This window comes from Oncorhynchus mykiss, chromosome 11, assembly GCF_013265735.2.
Source record: "Oncorhynchus mykiss isolate Arlee chromosome 11, USDA_OmykA_1.1, whole genome shotgun sequence".
Classification (NCBI taxonomy): Eukaryota; Metazoa; Chordata; class Actinopteri; order Salmoniformes; family Salmonidae; genus Oncorhynchus; species Oncorhynchus mykiss.
The window spans coordinates 25,750,987-25,764,909 of NC_048575.1; the positions used below are offsets into that span (position 1 = coordinate 25,750,987).

Genomic DNA, 13,923 nt, shown 5'->3' on the forward strand with positions numbered 1-13,923 from the left:
GTTTCCCTCTCCAGTGATCAGTGTACCAGCAGATAAGCAGTACTATTACAGCTCCACTGACAGAGAACGGAGAACGACACGACACGACGTCTCAACAAGCATCCATACCACAAGGGCTCATTTCAGACCTTAATTGCCCAGCGGAGAGGCAGGGGGACGAGGGGAAGGGGAGGAAGGAGGGATGAGGAGGAAGAGCGGATGGGAGAGAAGGGGGTCGCTGGTGCTGCTGGGGAGATAATTACATGGCAACGAATGCCGCCACACGTCCTCCGTCACAGACACAAAACGAACGCAGAGAACACACCACCACCTCTGTCAAATGCACACTGTGCTCACTGCCCACTAATTAGCAGGCTATATCTTGCCATTGTGTTTGTGCATCCTCCAGCCATGTTTTACAGAGTTAATATCTTGATGAAAGGGGAAGGAGAAAATCTCCCTCTGGAGCACAAATGAATGATAAGGAATTGTGCATGCTGTTTTCAAAGAGGCTTCAATTAGTTGGTGATGACAGTAGTAGCAGTGTCTATAAACAAGTAGCATTGTGTAGGTCCTTTGAATGCTGTCAACGAAAACAAGATCAGCATCCTCACAGCTGATGGGATGGTGGAGAAGCAGCGACTGTATGCGCCACTGCGACTCACCTCTAGTTTCTGAGCCTTGTCCCTGCTCAGTGGCTCCAGAGGGAAGCTGAGGTTGTTGGCCTCGGCCATGGAGCGCAGGTCAAAGTAGTACTTAGCGTAAACACTAGACGGAACGTTGATGTTGAACTGCAGCAGCTCCAGAAACTGACGCTCCAGCTCATTCCTTCATACGGAGAGAGAGAGAGACAGAGAGAGAGAACGAAAGAAATGATCACCAGTCAGTGTCTTGAACTGATCTGTAAGAAGAACTAAACAACTGAAAAAGAGACGTCGCCAACTGTCTTATGTGCTAAGCTTTTAGAATTAATACAAATTACAGACTCCATGGTATCAAGTCAATTAACTGTGGATGCAGCTTAGCTTTGATTGGTTTCAGTTGACCGTTTCCCCTGACCGACTGTTTCTCTGACATCCTTGAGACAGCCTAATTGGTCGGTCTGTGTCTCTGTAGCAAAGCCCCGGTCTTTGATTCACAAGGTTAAAGACGTCTGCTACACCAAGCATCGGGCTTTTCTCACCACCTACATAGATATTCTAATTCATGCAGCAACAGACGAGCTAAATTTAGCCAGCCGTGGAGCGGTGGAGGCTCTGCCTAATAAAACTCCTCTCCTCCTCCTACTCCTCAGAGAGAGAGAGAGAGACCAAGAGAAAGAATCGCATGCATTTGTTTTGGGTTCAGGGCTATGTTCTATGAGCCCACTGAGAGGGGGTCGGGACAACAAGCAGTCTTAAAACTAACTGTGTACTCAGGATGGGTCAGGAGGTTTACTGGCGGCTACACATTCAAGGTGTCAGATAACGTCTCTAAATAATCCACATAGTCTGTTTGTGATTCATTTTGGGTAAGGGGGTCGAAACCCCAGTGGCCTGTGGCCTTGGTTAACTATTGTCTACCAGGCTATGAGACTTCAGACTGTACCCATGCCGCAGATACCGCCTGTCTGAAAACACCCCAGCCCCAACCACCGCTCAAGACCCCAGCCCGTACCCCAGCCCCTGGCCCAGCCCTAATCTCAGCTCAAGCTCTAGCCTCAACCCTAGCCCCAGTCTCAGGTCCAGCCCCTGTCGCAGCCCTATACCCAAGCCCCAGCCCTGGGCACCAGACTGGGGGAAGCAGACCTGAGTCATGCCTGATTCCAAAACACCGGACTGTCCCAACACCGACTAAACCACCACTGACCCCATATCAAGATTATTCTGAGTTCACAACGCAAAATGTCCCCGACTGTTCCCAGCACTGAGTGGGGTTGGCAGTAGAGCATGAGATTAGGGATGGGCATTTGTCCCCGACTGTTCCCAGCACTGAGTGGGGTTGGCAGTAGAGCATGAGATTAGGGATGGGCATTTGTCCCCGACTGTTCCCAGCACTGAGTGGGGTTGGCAGTAGAGCATGAGATTAGGGATGGGCATTTGTCCCCGACTGTTCCCAGCACTGAGTGGGGTTGGCAGTAGAGCATGAGATTAGGGATGGGCATTTGTCCCCGACTGTTCCCAGCACTGAGTGGGGTTGGCAGTAGAGCATGAGATTAGGGATGGGCATTTGTCCCCGACTGTTCCCAGCACTGAGTGGGGTTGGCAGTAGAGCATGAGATTAGGGATGGGCATTTGTCCCCGACTGTTCCCAGCACTGAGTGGGGTTGGCAGTAGAGCATGAGATTAGAGATGGGCATTTGTCCCCGACTGTTCCCAGCACTGAGTGGGGTTGGCAGTAGTGCATGAGATCAGGGATGGGCATTTGTCCCCGACTGTTCCCAGCACTGAGTGGGGTTGGCAGTAGAGCATGAGATCAGGGATGGGCATTTGTCCCCGACTGTTCCCAGCACTGAGTGGGGTTGGCAGTAGAGCATGAGATTAGGGATGGGCATTTGTCCCCGACTGTTCCCAGCACTGAGTGGGGTTGGCAGTAGAGCATGAGATTAGGGATGGGCATTTGTCCCCGACTGTTCCCAGCACTGAGTGGGGTTGGCAGTAGAGCATGAGATTAGGGATGGGCATTTGTCCCCGACTGTTCCCAGCACTGAGTGGGGTTGGCAGTAGAGCATGAGATTAGGGATGGACATTTGTCCCAGACTGTTCCCAGCACTGAGTGGGGTTGGCAGTAGAGCATGAGATTAGGGATGGGCATTTGTCCCCGACTGTTCCCAGCACTGAGTGGGGTTGGCAGTAGAGCATGAGATCAGAGATGGGCATTTGTCCCCGACTGTTCCCAGCACTGAGTGGGGTTGGCAGTAGTGCATGAGATCAGGGATGGGCATTTGTCCCCGACTGTTCCCAGCACTGAGTGGGGTTGGCAGTAGAGCATGAGATTAGGGATGGGCATTTGTCCCCGACTGTTCCCAGCACTGAGTGGGGTTGGCAGTAGAGCATGAGATTAGGGATGGGCATTTGTCCCCGACTGTTCCCAGCACTGAGTGGGGTTGGCAGTAGAGCATGAGATTAGGGATGGGCATTTGTCCCCGACTGTTCCCAGCACTGAGTGGGGTTGGCAGTAGAGCATGAGATTAGGGATGGGCATTTGTCCCCGACTGTTCCCAGCACTGAGTGGGGTTGGCAGTAGAGCATGAGATTAGGGATGGGCATTTGTCCCCGACTGTTCCCAGCACTGAGTGGGGTTGGCAGTAGAGCATGAGATTAGGGATGGGCATTTGTCCCCGACTGTTCCCAGCACTGAGTGGGGTTGGCAGTAGAGCATGAGATTAGGGATGGGCATTTGTCCCCGACTGTTCCCAGCACTGAGTGGGGTTGGCAGTAGAGCATGAGATTAGGGATGGGCATTTGTCCCCGACTGTTCCCAGCACTGAGTGGGGTTGGCAGTAGAGCATGAGATTAGGGATGGGCATTTGTCCCCGACTGTTCCCAGCACTGAGTGGGGTTGGCAGTAGAGCATGAGATTAGGGATGGGCATTTGTCCCCGACTGTTCCCAGCACTGAGTGGGGTTGGCAGTAGAGCATGAGATTAGGGATGGGCATTTGTCCCCGACTGTTCCCAGCACTGAGTGGGGTTGGCAGTAGAGCATGAGATTAGGGATGGGCATTTGTCCCCGACTGTTCCCAGCACTGAGTGGGGTTGGCAGTAGAGCATGAGATTAGGGATGGGCATTTGTCCCCGACTGTTCCCAGCACTGAGTGGGGTTGGCAGTAGAGCATGAGATTAGGGATGGGCATTTGTCCCCGACTGTTCCCAGCACTGAGTGGGGTTGGCAGTAGAGCATGAGATTAGGGATGGGCATTTGTCCCCGACTGTTCCCAGCACTGAGTGGGGTTGGCAGTAGAGCATGAGATTAGGGATGGGCATTTGTCCCCGACTGTTCCCAGCACTGAGTGGGGTTGGCAGTAGAGCATGAGATTAGGGATGGGCATTTGTCCCCGACTGTTCCCAGCACTGAGTGGGGTTGGCAGTAGAGCATGAGATTAGGGATGGGCATTTGTCCCCGACTGTTCCCAGCACTGAGTGGGGTTGGCAGTAGAGCATGAGATTAGGGATGGGCATTTGTCCCCGACTGTTCCCAGCACTGAGTGGGGTTGGCAGTAGAGCATGAGATTAGGGATGGGCATTTGTCCCCGACTGTTCCCAGCACTGAGTGGGGTTGGCAGTAGAGCATGAGATTAGGGATGGGCATTTGTCCCCGACTGTTCCCAGCACTGAGTGGGGTTGGCAGTAGAGCATGAGATTAGGGATGGGCATTTGTCCCCGACTGTTCCCAGCACTGAGTGGGGTTGGCAGTAGAGCATGAGATTAGGGATGGGCATTTGTCCCCGACTGTTCCCAGCACTGAGTGGGGTTGGCAGTAGAGCATGAGATTAGGGATGGGCATTTGTCCCCGACTGTTCCCAGCACTGAGTGGGGTTGGCAGTAGAGCATGAGATTAGGGATGGGCATTTGTCCCCGACTGTTCCCAGCACTGAGTGGGGTTGGCAGTAGAGCATGAGATTAGGGATGGGCATTTGTCCCCGACTGTTCCCAGCACTGAGTGGGGTTGGCAGTAGAGCATGAGATTAGGGATGGGCATTTGTCCCCGACTGTTCCCAGCACTGAGTGGGGTTGGCAGTAGAGCATGAGATTAGGGATGGGCATTTGTCCCCGACTGTTCCCAGCACTGAGTGGGGTTGGCAGTAGAGCATGAGATTAGGGATGGGCATTTGTCCCCGACTGTTCCCAGCACTGAGTGGGGTTGGCAGTAGAGCATGAGATCAGGGATGGGCATTTGTCCCCGACTGTTCCCAGCACTGAGTGGGGTTGGCAGTAGAGCATGAGATTAGGGATGGGCATTTGTCCCCGACTGTTCCCAGCACTGAGTGGGGTTGGCAGTAGAGCATGAGATTAGGGATGGGCATTTGTCCCCGACTGTTCCCAGCACTGAGTGGGGTTGGCAGTAGAGCATGAGATTAGGGATGGGCATTTGTCCCCGACTGTTCCCAGCACTGAGTGGGGTTGGCAGTAGAGCATGAGATTAGGGATGGGCATTTGTCCCCGACTGTTCCCAGCACTGAGTGGGGTTGGCAGTAGAGCATGAGATTAGGGATGGGCATTTGTCCCCGACTGTTCCCAGCACTGAGTGGGGTTGGCAGTAGAGCATGAGATTAGGGATGGGCATTTGTCCCCGACTGTTCCCAGCACTGAGTGGGGTTGGCAGTAGAGCATGAGATTAGGGATGGGCATTTGACTATTACATTTTTTTTTTACTGTTTGCATTATTATTTCCGAGTACTAAAATTCATCTGAAGTATTCATACCCCTTGACTTACTCCACATGTTGTGTGTGTGTGTGTGTGAATGTGTGTGTATAGATATATATACACACAGTTGAAGTCGGAAGTTTACATACACTTAGGTTGGAGTCATTAAAACTCCTTTTTCAACCACTCCACAAATTTGTTGTTAACAAAGAATTTTTGGCAAGTCGGTTAGGACATCTACTTTGTGCATGACACAAGTCATTTTTCCAACAATTGTTTACAGACAGATCACTTCACTTATAATTTACTGTATCACAATTCCAGTGGGTCAGAAGTTTACATACACCAAGTTGACTGTGCCTTTAAACAGCTGGGAAAATTCCAGAAAATGATGTCATGGCTTTAGAAGCTTCTGATAGGCTAATTTTATTTGATTTTTTTCCTTTATTTAACTAGGCAAGTCAGTTAAGAACAAATTCTTATTTTCAATGACAGCCTAGGAAGAGTGGGTTAACTGCCTGTTCAGGGGCAGAACGACAGATTTGTACCTTGTGGGCTCGGGGGTTTGAACTTGCAACCGCTCTAACCACTAGGCCCTTGATATAATTTGAGTCAATTGGAGGTGTACCTGTGGATGTATTTCATGGCCTACCTTCAAAATCAGTGCCTCTTTGCTTGACATCATGGGAAAATCAAAAGAAAATCAGCCCTCAGAAAAAGACCTCAGAAAAAAATATATAGACCTCCTCAAGTCTGGTTCATCCTTGGGAGCAATTTCCAAACGCCTGAAGGTACCACGTTCATCTGTACAAACAATAGTACGCGACGGCTGCATGGGACCATGCAGCCGTCATACCGCTCAGGAAGGAGATGCGTTCTGTCTCCTAGAGAGGAATTTACTTTGGTGCGAAAAGTGCAAATCAGTCACAGAACAACAGCAAAGGACCTTGTGAAGATGGAGGAAACACGTACAAAAGTATCGATATCCACAGTAAAACAAGTCCTATATCGACATAACCTGCAAGGCCGCTCAGCAAGAAAGAAGCCACTGCTCCAAAACCGCCATAAAAAAGCCAGACTACGGTTTGCAACTGCACATGGGGACAAAGATCGTACGTACTTCTTCGAGAAATGTCCTCTGGTCTGATGAAACAAAAATAGAACTGTTTGGTCATAATGACCATCATTATGTTTGGAGGAAAAAGGGTGAGGCTTGCGAGCCGAAGAACACCATCCCAACCATGAAGGACGGGGGTGGCAGCATCATGTTGGGGGGTGCTTTGTTGCAGGAGTGACTGGTGCACTTCACAAAATAGATGACATCATGAGGGAAAAAAATTATGTGGATGTATTGAAGCAACATCCCAAAATGTTTGACCCAAGTTAAACAATTTAAAGGCAATGCTACCAAATACTAACTGAGTGTATGTAAACTTCTGACCCACTAGGAATGTGACGAAATAAATAAAAGCTGAAATAAATAATTCTCTCTGCTATTATTCTGACATTTCACATTTTTAATATAAAGTGGTCATTCTAACTGACCTAAAACTGGGAATTTTTACTAGGATTAAATGTCAGGAATTGTGAAAAACTGAGTTTAAAATGTATTTGGCTAAGGTGTATGTAAACTTCTGACTTCAACTGTATATATAAAAAGAAATATATAAGTAAATAAAAAAGCAAGTGCCATTTAAGATTCATTTATTGAAACTGTAATGTCAACTGGTTATATTATATCGTGGAACACAATCTTCAAAAAGGCAGGAACATCAGCAGTGACGCTTGCTTGTAGAAACCTATGGCTGTGCAATGGCATAGCCTTGTTTTATTCATTTAGCAGACAAGATGCCCTTATTTCCTGAGCCTTTATCACAGTCAAAAAGCACATATTTTATAGTAAAAAAACATTATGTAATATAACAGAATAAAATAACAGAATATTTTTACAAAGGAAAACGGTTGCCAGTGCGAAGTGATGTGCTCCATTTGGTGAGTTGAGACTTTTTTTTTTTAAAACAAAATTTAAAAATCATCGGTGTTATTTTTGATATGCAGACATTTGATTTATGCTGAAAAAGTAAACACTACCTTTCAAAAGTTTGGGGTCACTTAGAAATGTCCTTGATTTCGAAAGAAAAGCACATTTTCTGTCCATTAAAATAACATCAAATTGGTCAGAAATACAGTGTAGACATTGTTAATGTTGTAAATGACTATTGTAGCTGGAAACGGCAGATTTTTTTATGGAATATCTACATAGGCGTAAAGAGGCCCATTATCAGCAACCATCACTCCTGTGTTCCAACGGCATGTTGTGTTAGCTAATCCAAGTTTATCATTTTTAAAAGGCTAATTGATCATTAGAAAACCATTTTGGAATTTTGTAAATGGATGAACAATTTCACATTGAACACTGTACGGTGAGGAATTACGGCTACAACATCCGTTTGGTGAGTAGGCATCTTCTGAAATGATTCTGATGAAAATACGCTCTGTCTTCACCAAAATAATGTTTTGGCATATTTTCAGTGTGGAACCGGTCTATGTTTAGGGAGGGTTATTGCCTAGGCTAAACAATTCTAAATGGCACTAGCAGTTCGCAAAGTATCTTAAGTAGAAACCAGACTGGAAGCAATTATTCCAAAACTGCAGCTCGTTGTTGGAACACATATTTTCATACTTCGATCAACCAGTCCATTTTGAATTGGTGATAAAACTGTCCTCATTTGGCAAGGAATTTAGCTTGTGTATCACATCAGTTAGATATGTTGTTGTACATATTTATTTCTGTAGGCCTAACGGGAGCTTGTGTGCTCACTCAGCACACCTGTGTAGGGAGCGGGTGGAACACAACTGAGTGAATGAGACACGGAGTGGAAAGGGAATTTAGGGAGAAGAACAGTGTGATGCTTAGCTTGGTTTCTTTTTAGTTGTGCCCTGCAAATGCACATGTACAAATGGAAAACTCGAGTCAAGGCAAATGAACGAGCATTCCAGTAAATAGTTTTGCACCATCTCTGGTTAGAAATCGAGCTTTGACGTCCGTTCGAGTACTCGATTACTCATGCCTATCCCTACATGAGATAATGTATACTGTTATTATGCATGCATGCATGCATCCTACAATAGACGGTCTATACCCTGTCTATTTGCATAAGGACAATTGAAAGTCTGTTGTAAAAAGGAGACAGATTTAACCTGTAGCTTCTGCTGAAAACTGTTAGATGGACTAGCTGGCTGCTGGTTGATCTGGGTTAGTGTGCTTAATGGACTGTTCCAGACTCACATGTCCTCCACGGTGATGTCTTTGAGGATCTGGCAGTAGTCTACGTTCCACACAGCCTGGTCGTCCCACACCTTGGACGCCAGCAGAATGGCTCCCAGGACGATACGTTTCCAGTTGACTGGGCAGATGTCTATCTCTGCATAAGTTAACAGGCGCTCCAGGTACACCTGGGAGAGAAAAATAAAGAAAGAAATAGATGACAAAGACAGTCCTCCTTTTAAAAGATGTCTGACGTCAAAGACATTCCTCAACTATCCTCTGGTCTGGTGTGTGATAGACTCAATTCAATACATAATTGGAGCAAAAACAAGAATCTTGTTGAATTGTGAAAAATTCAAATAACAAATTGACATTTCCCAGATGATGTATGAACAACAATATACAGTACAGTTCTTCCTCATCTAAGATAATTACTTCAGATCCAGATAATTACCCTGTTCTCTGTGTGCCTGAATAGATTCTGGAATGAATGTTCCATTCCAAACTCCCCTGGCATTCCGTCTCCACAAAGCCAAAATAACAGACCATGTCAAAACCTGATGTAATGCAGTTTCTCTGGCCTTTCTCGTAAAATATACATGTCAATCAAAAAGCCTTTCCATTATCACAGCCACAGTCTCCATTCAGTTTGTCAGTGAATTAAAAAAAAAATGCACTGAACCGTTAGGCACAATATATTAGGAGTAGTCTAATTTACAGCAATTTATTTTATATTCTCTCAATGTATCATCATCTTAGTCATTTCCTTGAGGAAATGTGTTTGGTCTGTCTTAAGACACAGTCCGTGCTATGTGGTAGGTGGGTGGTGAATCTAGAGGCCTGTACTGTATGTGTCAGACTTGCTAATAGAACACACACTTCAGTTATTCCATCCAGCAGTCTCCAAGGACTGTGCTCCGTTCCTCTATTGTCCACAGAATTCATCACCTACAGCTTCAGATTGTACATCTAGATTCACCCAAACCTAAGCCTAGATACACAGCTGGTCTTCTACACAAAACAACTTGTTGGAAATGTGTGCGTAGGATTACATACAGCGGAGGTGGCAGGGTACGTGGCACCCACATTTTTGGAGAGTTTGTCTTGTGATGCACAGCGGCATCCCTGTCATGGCTTCACACAGTGAAGACGGAAACTCTTCCAACATGGAAACATTGTGTTGTTAACCACTGGCAGTATGTAAAGTCAAACACCACCCACCCACCCAGCACAACATCACCCATCCAGTGCCCGTATTCATATAGCGTCTCAGAGGATGAATGCTGATTTAGGATCAGTTTCGCATTTTGAATCGCTATGAATGGACAAGCTGGGCCTGATCCTAGATCAGCACTCTGACTCTAAAACACAGGACAACCTCCGCATTTTCTCCAGCTGAAACTGGTCCTGTTCCCTATTCAATTACTGTCGGCATCCATCCCTGTTTTCCCTCTAGGGTGTGGGGTCAATGGGACAGTCTGTGGGCCAGGCGTGCGGTGTGTGTGTGGAAACCAGATCATCCCAAGTGACAGAGATGACAGGCCAGTGAAGTCATAACCAGACAATGGAGTGTCAGAACACCACAGGAGGACCACACATCTCAGGGCCAGAGAGCAAAGCTCCATCAGGCCGGGGCTGCATGCCAAATGGAAACCCATTCCTTATGTAGTTCACTGCTTTCAACAAGGGCCTCTCAGCAGTAAACCAAAAAAACAGCAGGTGTTATTGAGATGGATGGAGGACGTTTCCAAGCAGAGTGGAGAGGTGTTCTGCTCTACAATGGTTTACACAAAACATTAAGAACACCTCCATGACATACTGTACAGTGCCTTTGGAAAGAATTCAGACCCTTTGACTTTTTCCAAAATGTTATTATGTTACAGCCTTATTATAAAATGGATTAAATCAATAAAAATCCTCAGCAATCTACACACAATACCCATAATGACAAAGTGAAAACAGGTTATCATTTTTTGCAAATTTATTACATATAAATATTCAGACCCTTTGCTATGAGACTCAACATTTTGCTCAGGTGCATCCGGTTTCCATTGATCATCCTTGAGATGTTTCTACAACTGTGGTAAATTCAATTGATTGGACATGATTTGGAAAGGCACACACCTGACAGTGCATGTCAGAGCAAAAACCAAGCCATGAGGTTGAAGGAATTGTCAATAGAGCTCCGAGACAGGATAGTATCGAGGCACAGATCTGGGGAAGGGTACCAAAATATTTCTGCAGCCTTGAAGGTCCACTGGCCATCCATCATTCTGAAATTTAAGAGGTTTGAAACAAACAAAACTCTTCCTAGTGCCGGCCGCCCGGCCAAACTGAGCAATCCGGGGAGAAGGGTCTTGGTCATGGAGGTGACCAAGAAGCCGATAGTCACTCTGACAGAGCTCTAGAGTTCCTCTGTAGAGATGGGAGAACCTTCCAGAAGGACAACCATCTCTGCAGCACTCCACCAATAAGGACTTTATGGTAGAGTGACCAGACGGAAGTCACTCCTCAGTAAAAGGCACATGACAGCCCGCTTGGGGCAGACCATGAGAAACAAGATTCTCTGGTCTGATGAAACCAAGATTGAACTCTTTGGCCTGAATGCGAAGTGTCATGTCTAGAGGAAACCTGGCGCCATCCCTACGGTGAAGCATGGTGGTGGCAGCATCATGCTGTAGGCATGTTTTTCAGCGGCAGGGACTGGGAGACTAGTCAGGATCGAGGCAAAGATGAACGGAGCAGATCCTTGATGAAACCTGTTCCAGAGCGCTCACGACCTCAGACTGGGGCAAAGGTCCACCTTCCAACAGGACCAGGGCCCTAAGCACACAGCCAAGATGACGCAGGAGTGGCTTCGGGACAAGTCTCTGAATGTCCTTAAGTGGCCCAGCCAAAGCCCGGACATAAACCTGTAAATAGCTGTGCAGTAATGCACCCCATCCAACCCGACAGAGCTTGAGAGGATCTGCAGATAAGAATGGGAGAAACTCCCCAAATGAAAGTGTGCCAAGCTTGAAGCATCATACCCAAGAAGACTCGAGGCTGTAATCGCTGCCAAAGGTGCTTCAACAAAGTACTGAGTAAAGGGTCTGAATACTTATGTAAAGGTGATATTTCAGTTTTTTATTTATAATAAACTAGCAAAAATACCTAAAAACATGTTTTTGCTTCATCATTATGGGGCATTATGGGGCATTGTGTACTCCGTGTAAATGATGAAGAAAACAAACGATTTAATACATTTTAGAATAAGGCATAACCTATCAAAATGTGGGAATATTCAAGGGGTCTGAATAATTTCCCTAGTCACGGACACGTTATTAATTGTTTGTGTACTCCGTGTAAACCATTGTAGAGCAGAACACCTCTCGGAAACATCCTCCAATTTTTACTTTTACTTTTTATTTTATTTAACTAGGCAAGTCAGTTAAGTACAAATTCTAGGAACAATATGTTAACTTCCTTGTTCAGGGGCAGAACGACAGATTATTACCTTGTCAGCTCGGGGATTCGATCTAGCAACCTTTCAGTTACTGGCCCGACGTTCTAACCACTAGGCTATGCTCCGCCCCAATAACACCTGCTGTTTTGGGGGGGGTTTACTGCTGAAAGGCCCTGGTTGAAAGCAGTGAACTACATAAGGAATAGATATTGGACAAATCCTTTAAGACACCAAACATGATAAAAGGATTAAACATAGGTTGTTAATCAACTCGAGAATTTATTGAATATAGCTATGATCCCTCGGCCATATACTGTATCTTGACATTAACATTTTATGCAGATTATTATTAATAAGTTATAACAAGTTGTCCAGTGTAGGAAATCCTCAGTGTTTAGAAAGACCCATGTACTTTAACTTGACCTGAACAAGGACAAGTAGGCCCAAAATGACAGTGATGTACCTCAACTTGCACCCTATTCCATATATAGCCCTATGGGCCCGGGTCAAAAGTAGTGTACTATATAGGGAATATGGTGCCATTTAGTTAAGATGTTATTAAATGGGAGCAACACTCCCTCCTAGTGTTGTGTGGCAGGGTGTGATGACGATGTCACTCACTAGTGTGACGATAGCACACTCTGCAGTGAGCTGGGCTGCACTGAACAGCGTCCGGACAAAGCGATAGATCTGTTTCTGCTCCGGGTCGTGCTTTTCATAGTCCGCAGGAATCTCAGATTTCTGTCATCAACAGAGGAGCAAAGAGACAGATAATATAGTAATGAAACATGGGAACAGCCCAATTCTGACCCAATTCTGACCCAATTCTGACCAAAGTCTGACCCAATTCTGAATTGATCTAAAGACCATTTAGTGTCAAAATAATCATAATTGGGCTGCCTGTGTAAATGCAGCCTAATACACAAGCATATCCCATAATGTATTAATTATATATAACTACAAAAGTCTTACCGTAAGTGGATGAAGCTTTTCATCAAAAATATCTAAGACCATTCTCCCATCGATCTCCCTGGAATGACAAAAAAAAGGCCACGCAGATCAGTTGCTGAATGACAAGTGATGACAGTAACCAGTCACGAGACCCAAGTACGGAGGCTCGTTCACAAACACCCTGTGGCTTTGACTGTTTTGACTGAGGAGAGGAGAGGGATGCTGTTTCGATCCTCTACAAAGTCAGTCAGGCTGTAGACCAATAGGGGAACACAGCCTCAGTGACCTCGCCACTCTGTTTGAAAGGCACATTGATCCATCTTGCCACAGAACACTCAGAATGGTGTCCCACATGGCGCCCTATTCCCTACGTAGTGCACTACTTTTGACAATAGCCCTATGGGCCTTGGTCAAATATAGTACACTATAAAGGGAAAAGGGTGTCATTTCAGACACATACTCACAGTACCTAAAGTACTAGACCTCTAAAGACTGGAATTCTGGACTCATGCCAGGGGGGCAATGGGGGTCTGTTCGTGTTATCAAAGGCTGACTTTTATGTGTGACCCTCCGTCACCCATTATTGATGCTGGATGTCCAAATAGAATGTAATAACCTTCAGTGACGGGGGGGGATGTTCTTTCAACATAGGACTACAGTATAACATGGGCTGGCAATAGCACTAGGAGAGGCTGATTCTAATGTGACAGATCATTCTTTCTTTTCCTTTTGGGGGGGGGGGGGGGGCTTGTGGCTTCCATCTATGGAATTGTCTGCATCATTTCCAATCCCCCACATATTATTGTACAGTTGAAATCGGAAGTTTACATACACTAGCCACTTTAAACAATGCCACTTAATATAATGTTCACATACCCTACATTACTCATCTCATATGTATATACTGTACTCTATACCATCAACTGCATCTTGCC

The 13,923-nt window shown here is 46.0% G+C and overlaps 1 protein-coding gene across 4 annotated transcripts in view; it reads right to left on the reverse strand.

Annotated features, from left to right (window-relative positions):
• Window positions 1-13,923, reverse strand: part of ccny (cyclin Y) — a 62,641-nt gene that overhangs the window by 3,841 nt on the left and 44,877 nt on the right. For all 4 annotated transcript variants that reach the window (XM_021620598.2, XM_021620596.2, XM_021620597.2 and 1 more), the window contains 4 exons: window positions 13,010-13,067; window positions 12,659-12,778; window positions 8,614-8,780; window positions 645-807 (listed from right to left, as the gene is read on the reverse strand). In XM_021620598.2, coding sequence (XP_021476273.1) covers window positions 645-807; window positions 8,614-8,780; window positions 12,659-12,778; window positions 13,010-13,067 — 508 coding nt within the window. The remainder of the gene's footprint in view (window positions 1-644; window positions 808-8,613; window positions 8,781-12,658; window positions 12,779-13,009; window positions 13,068-13,923) is intronic.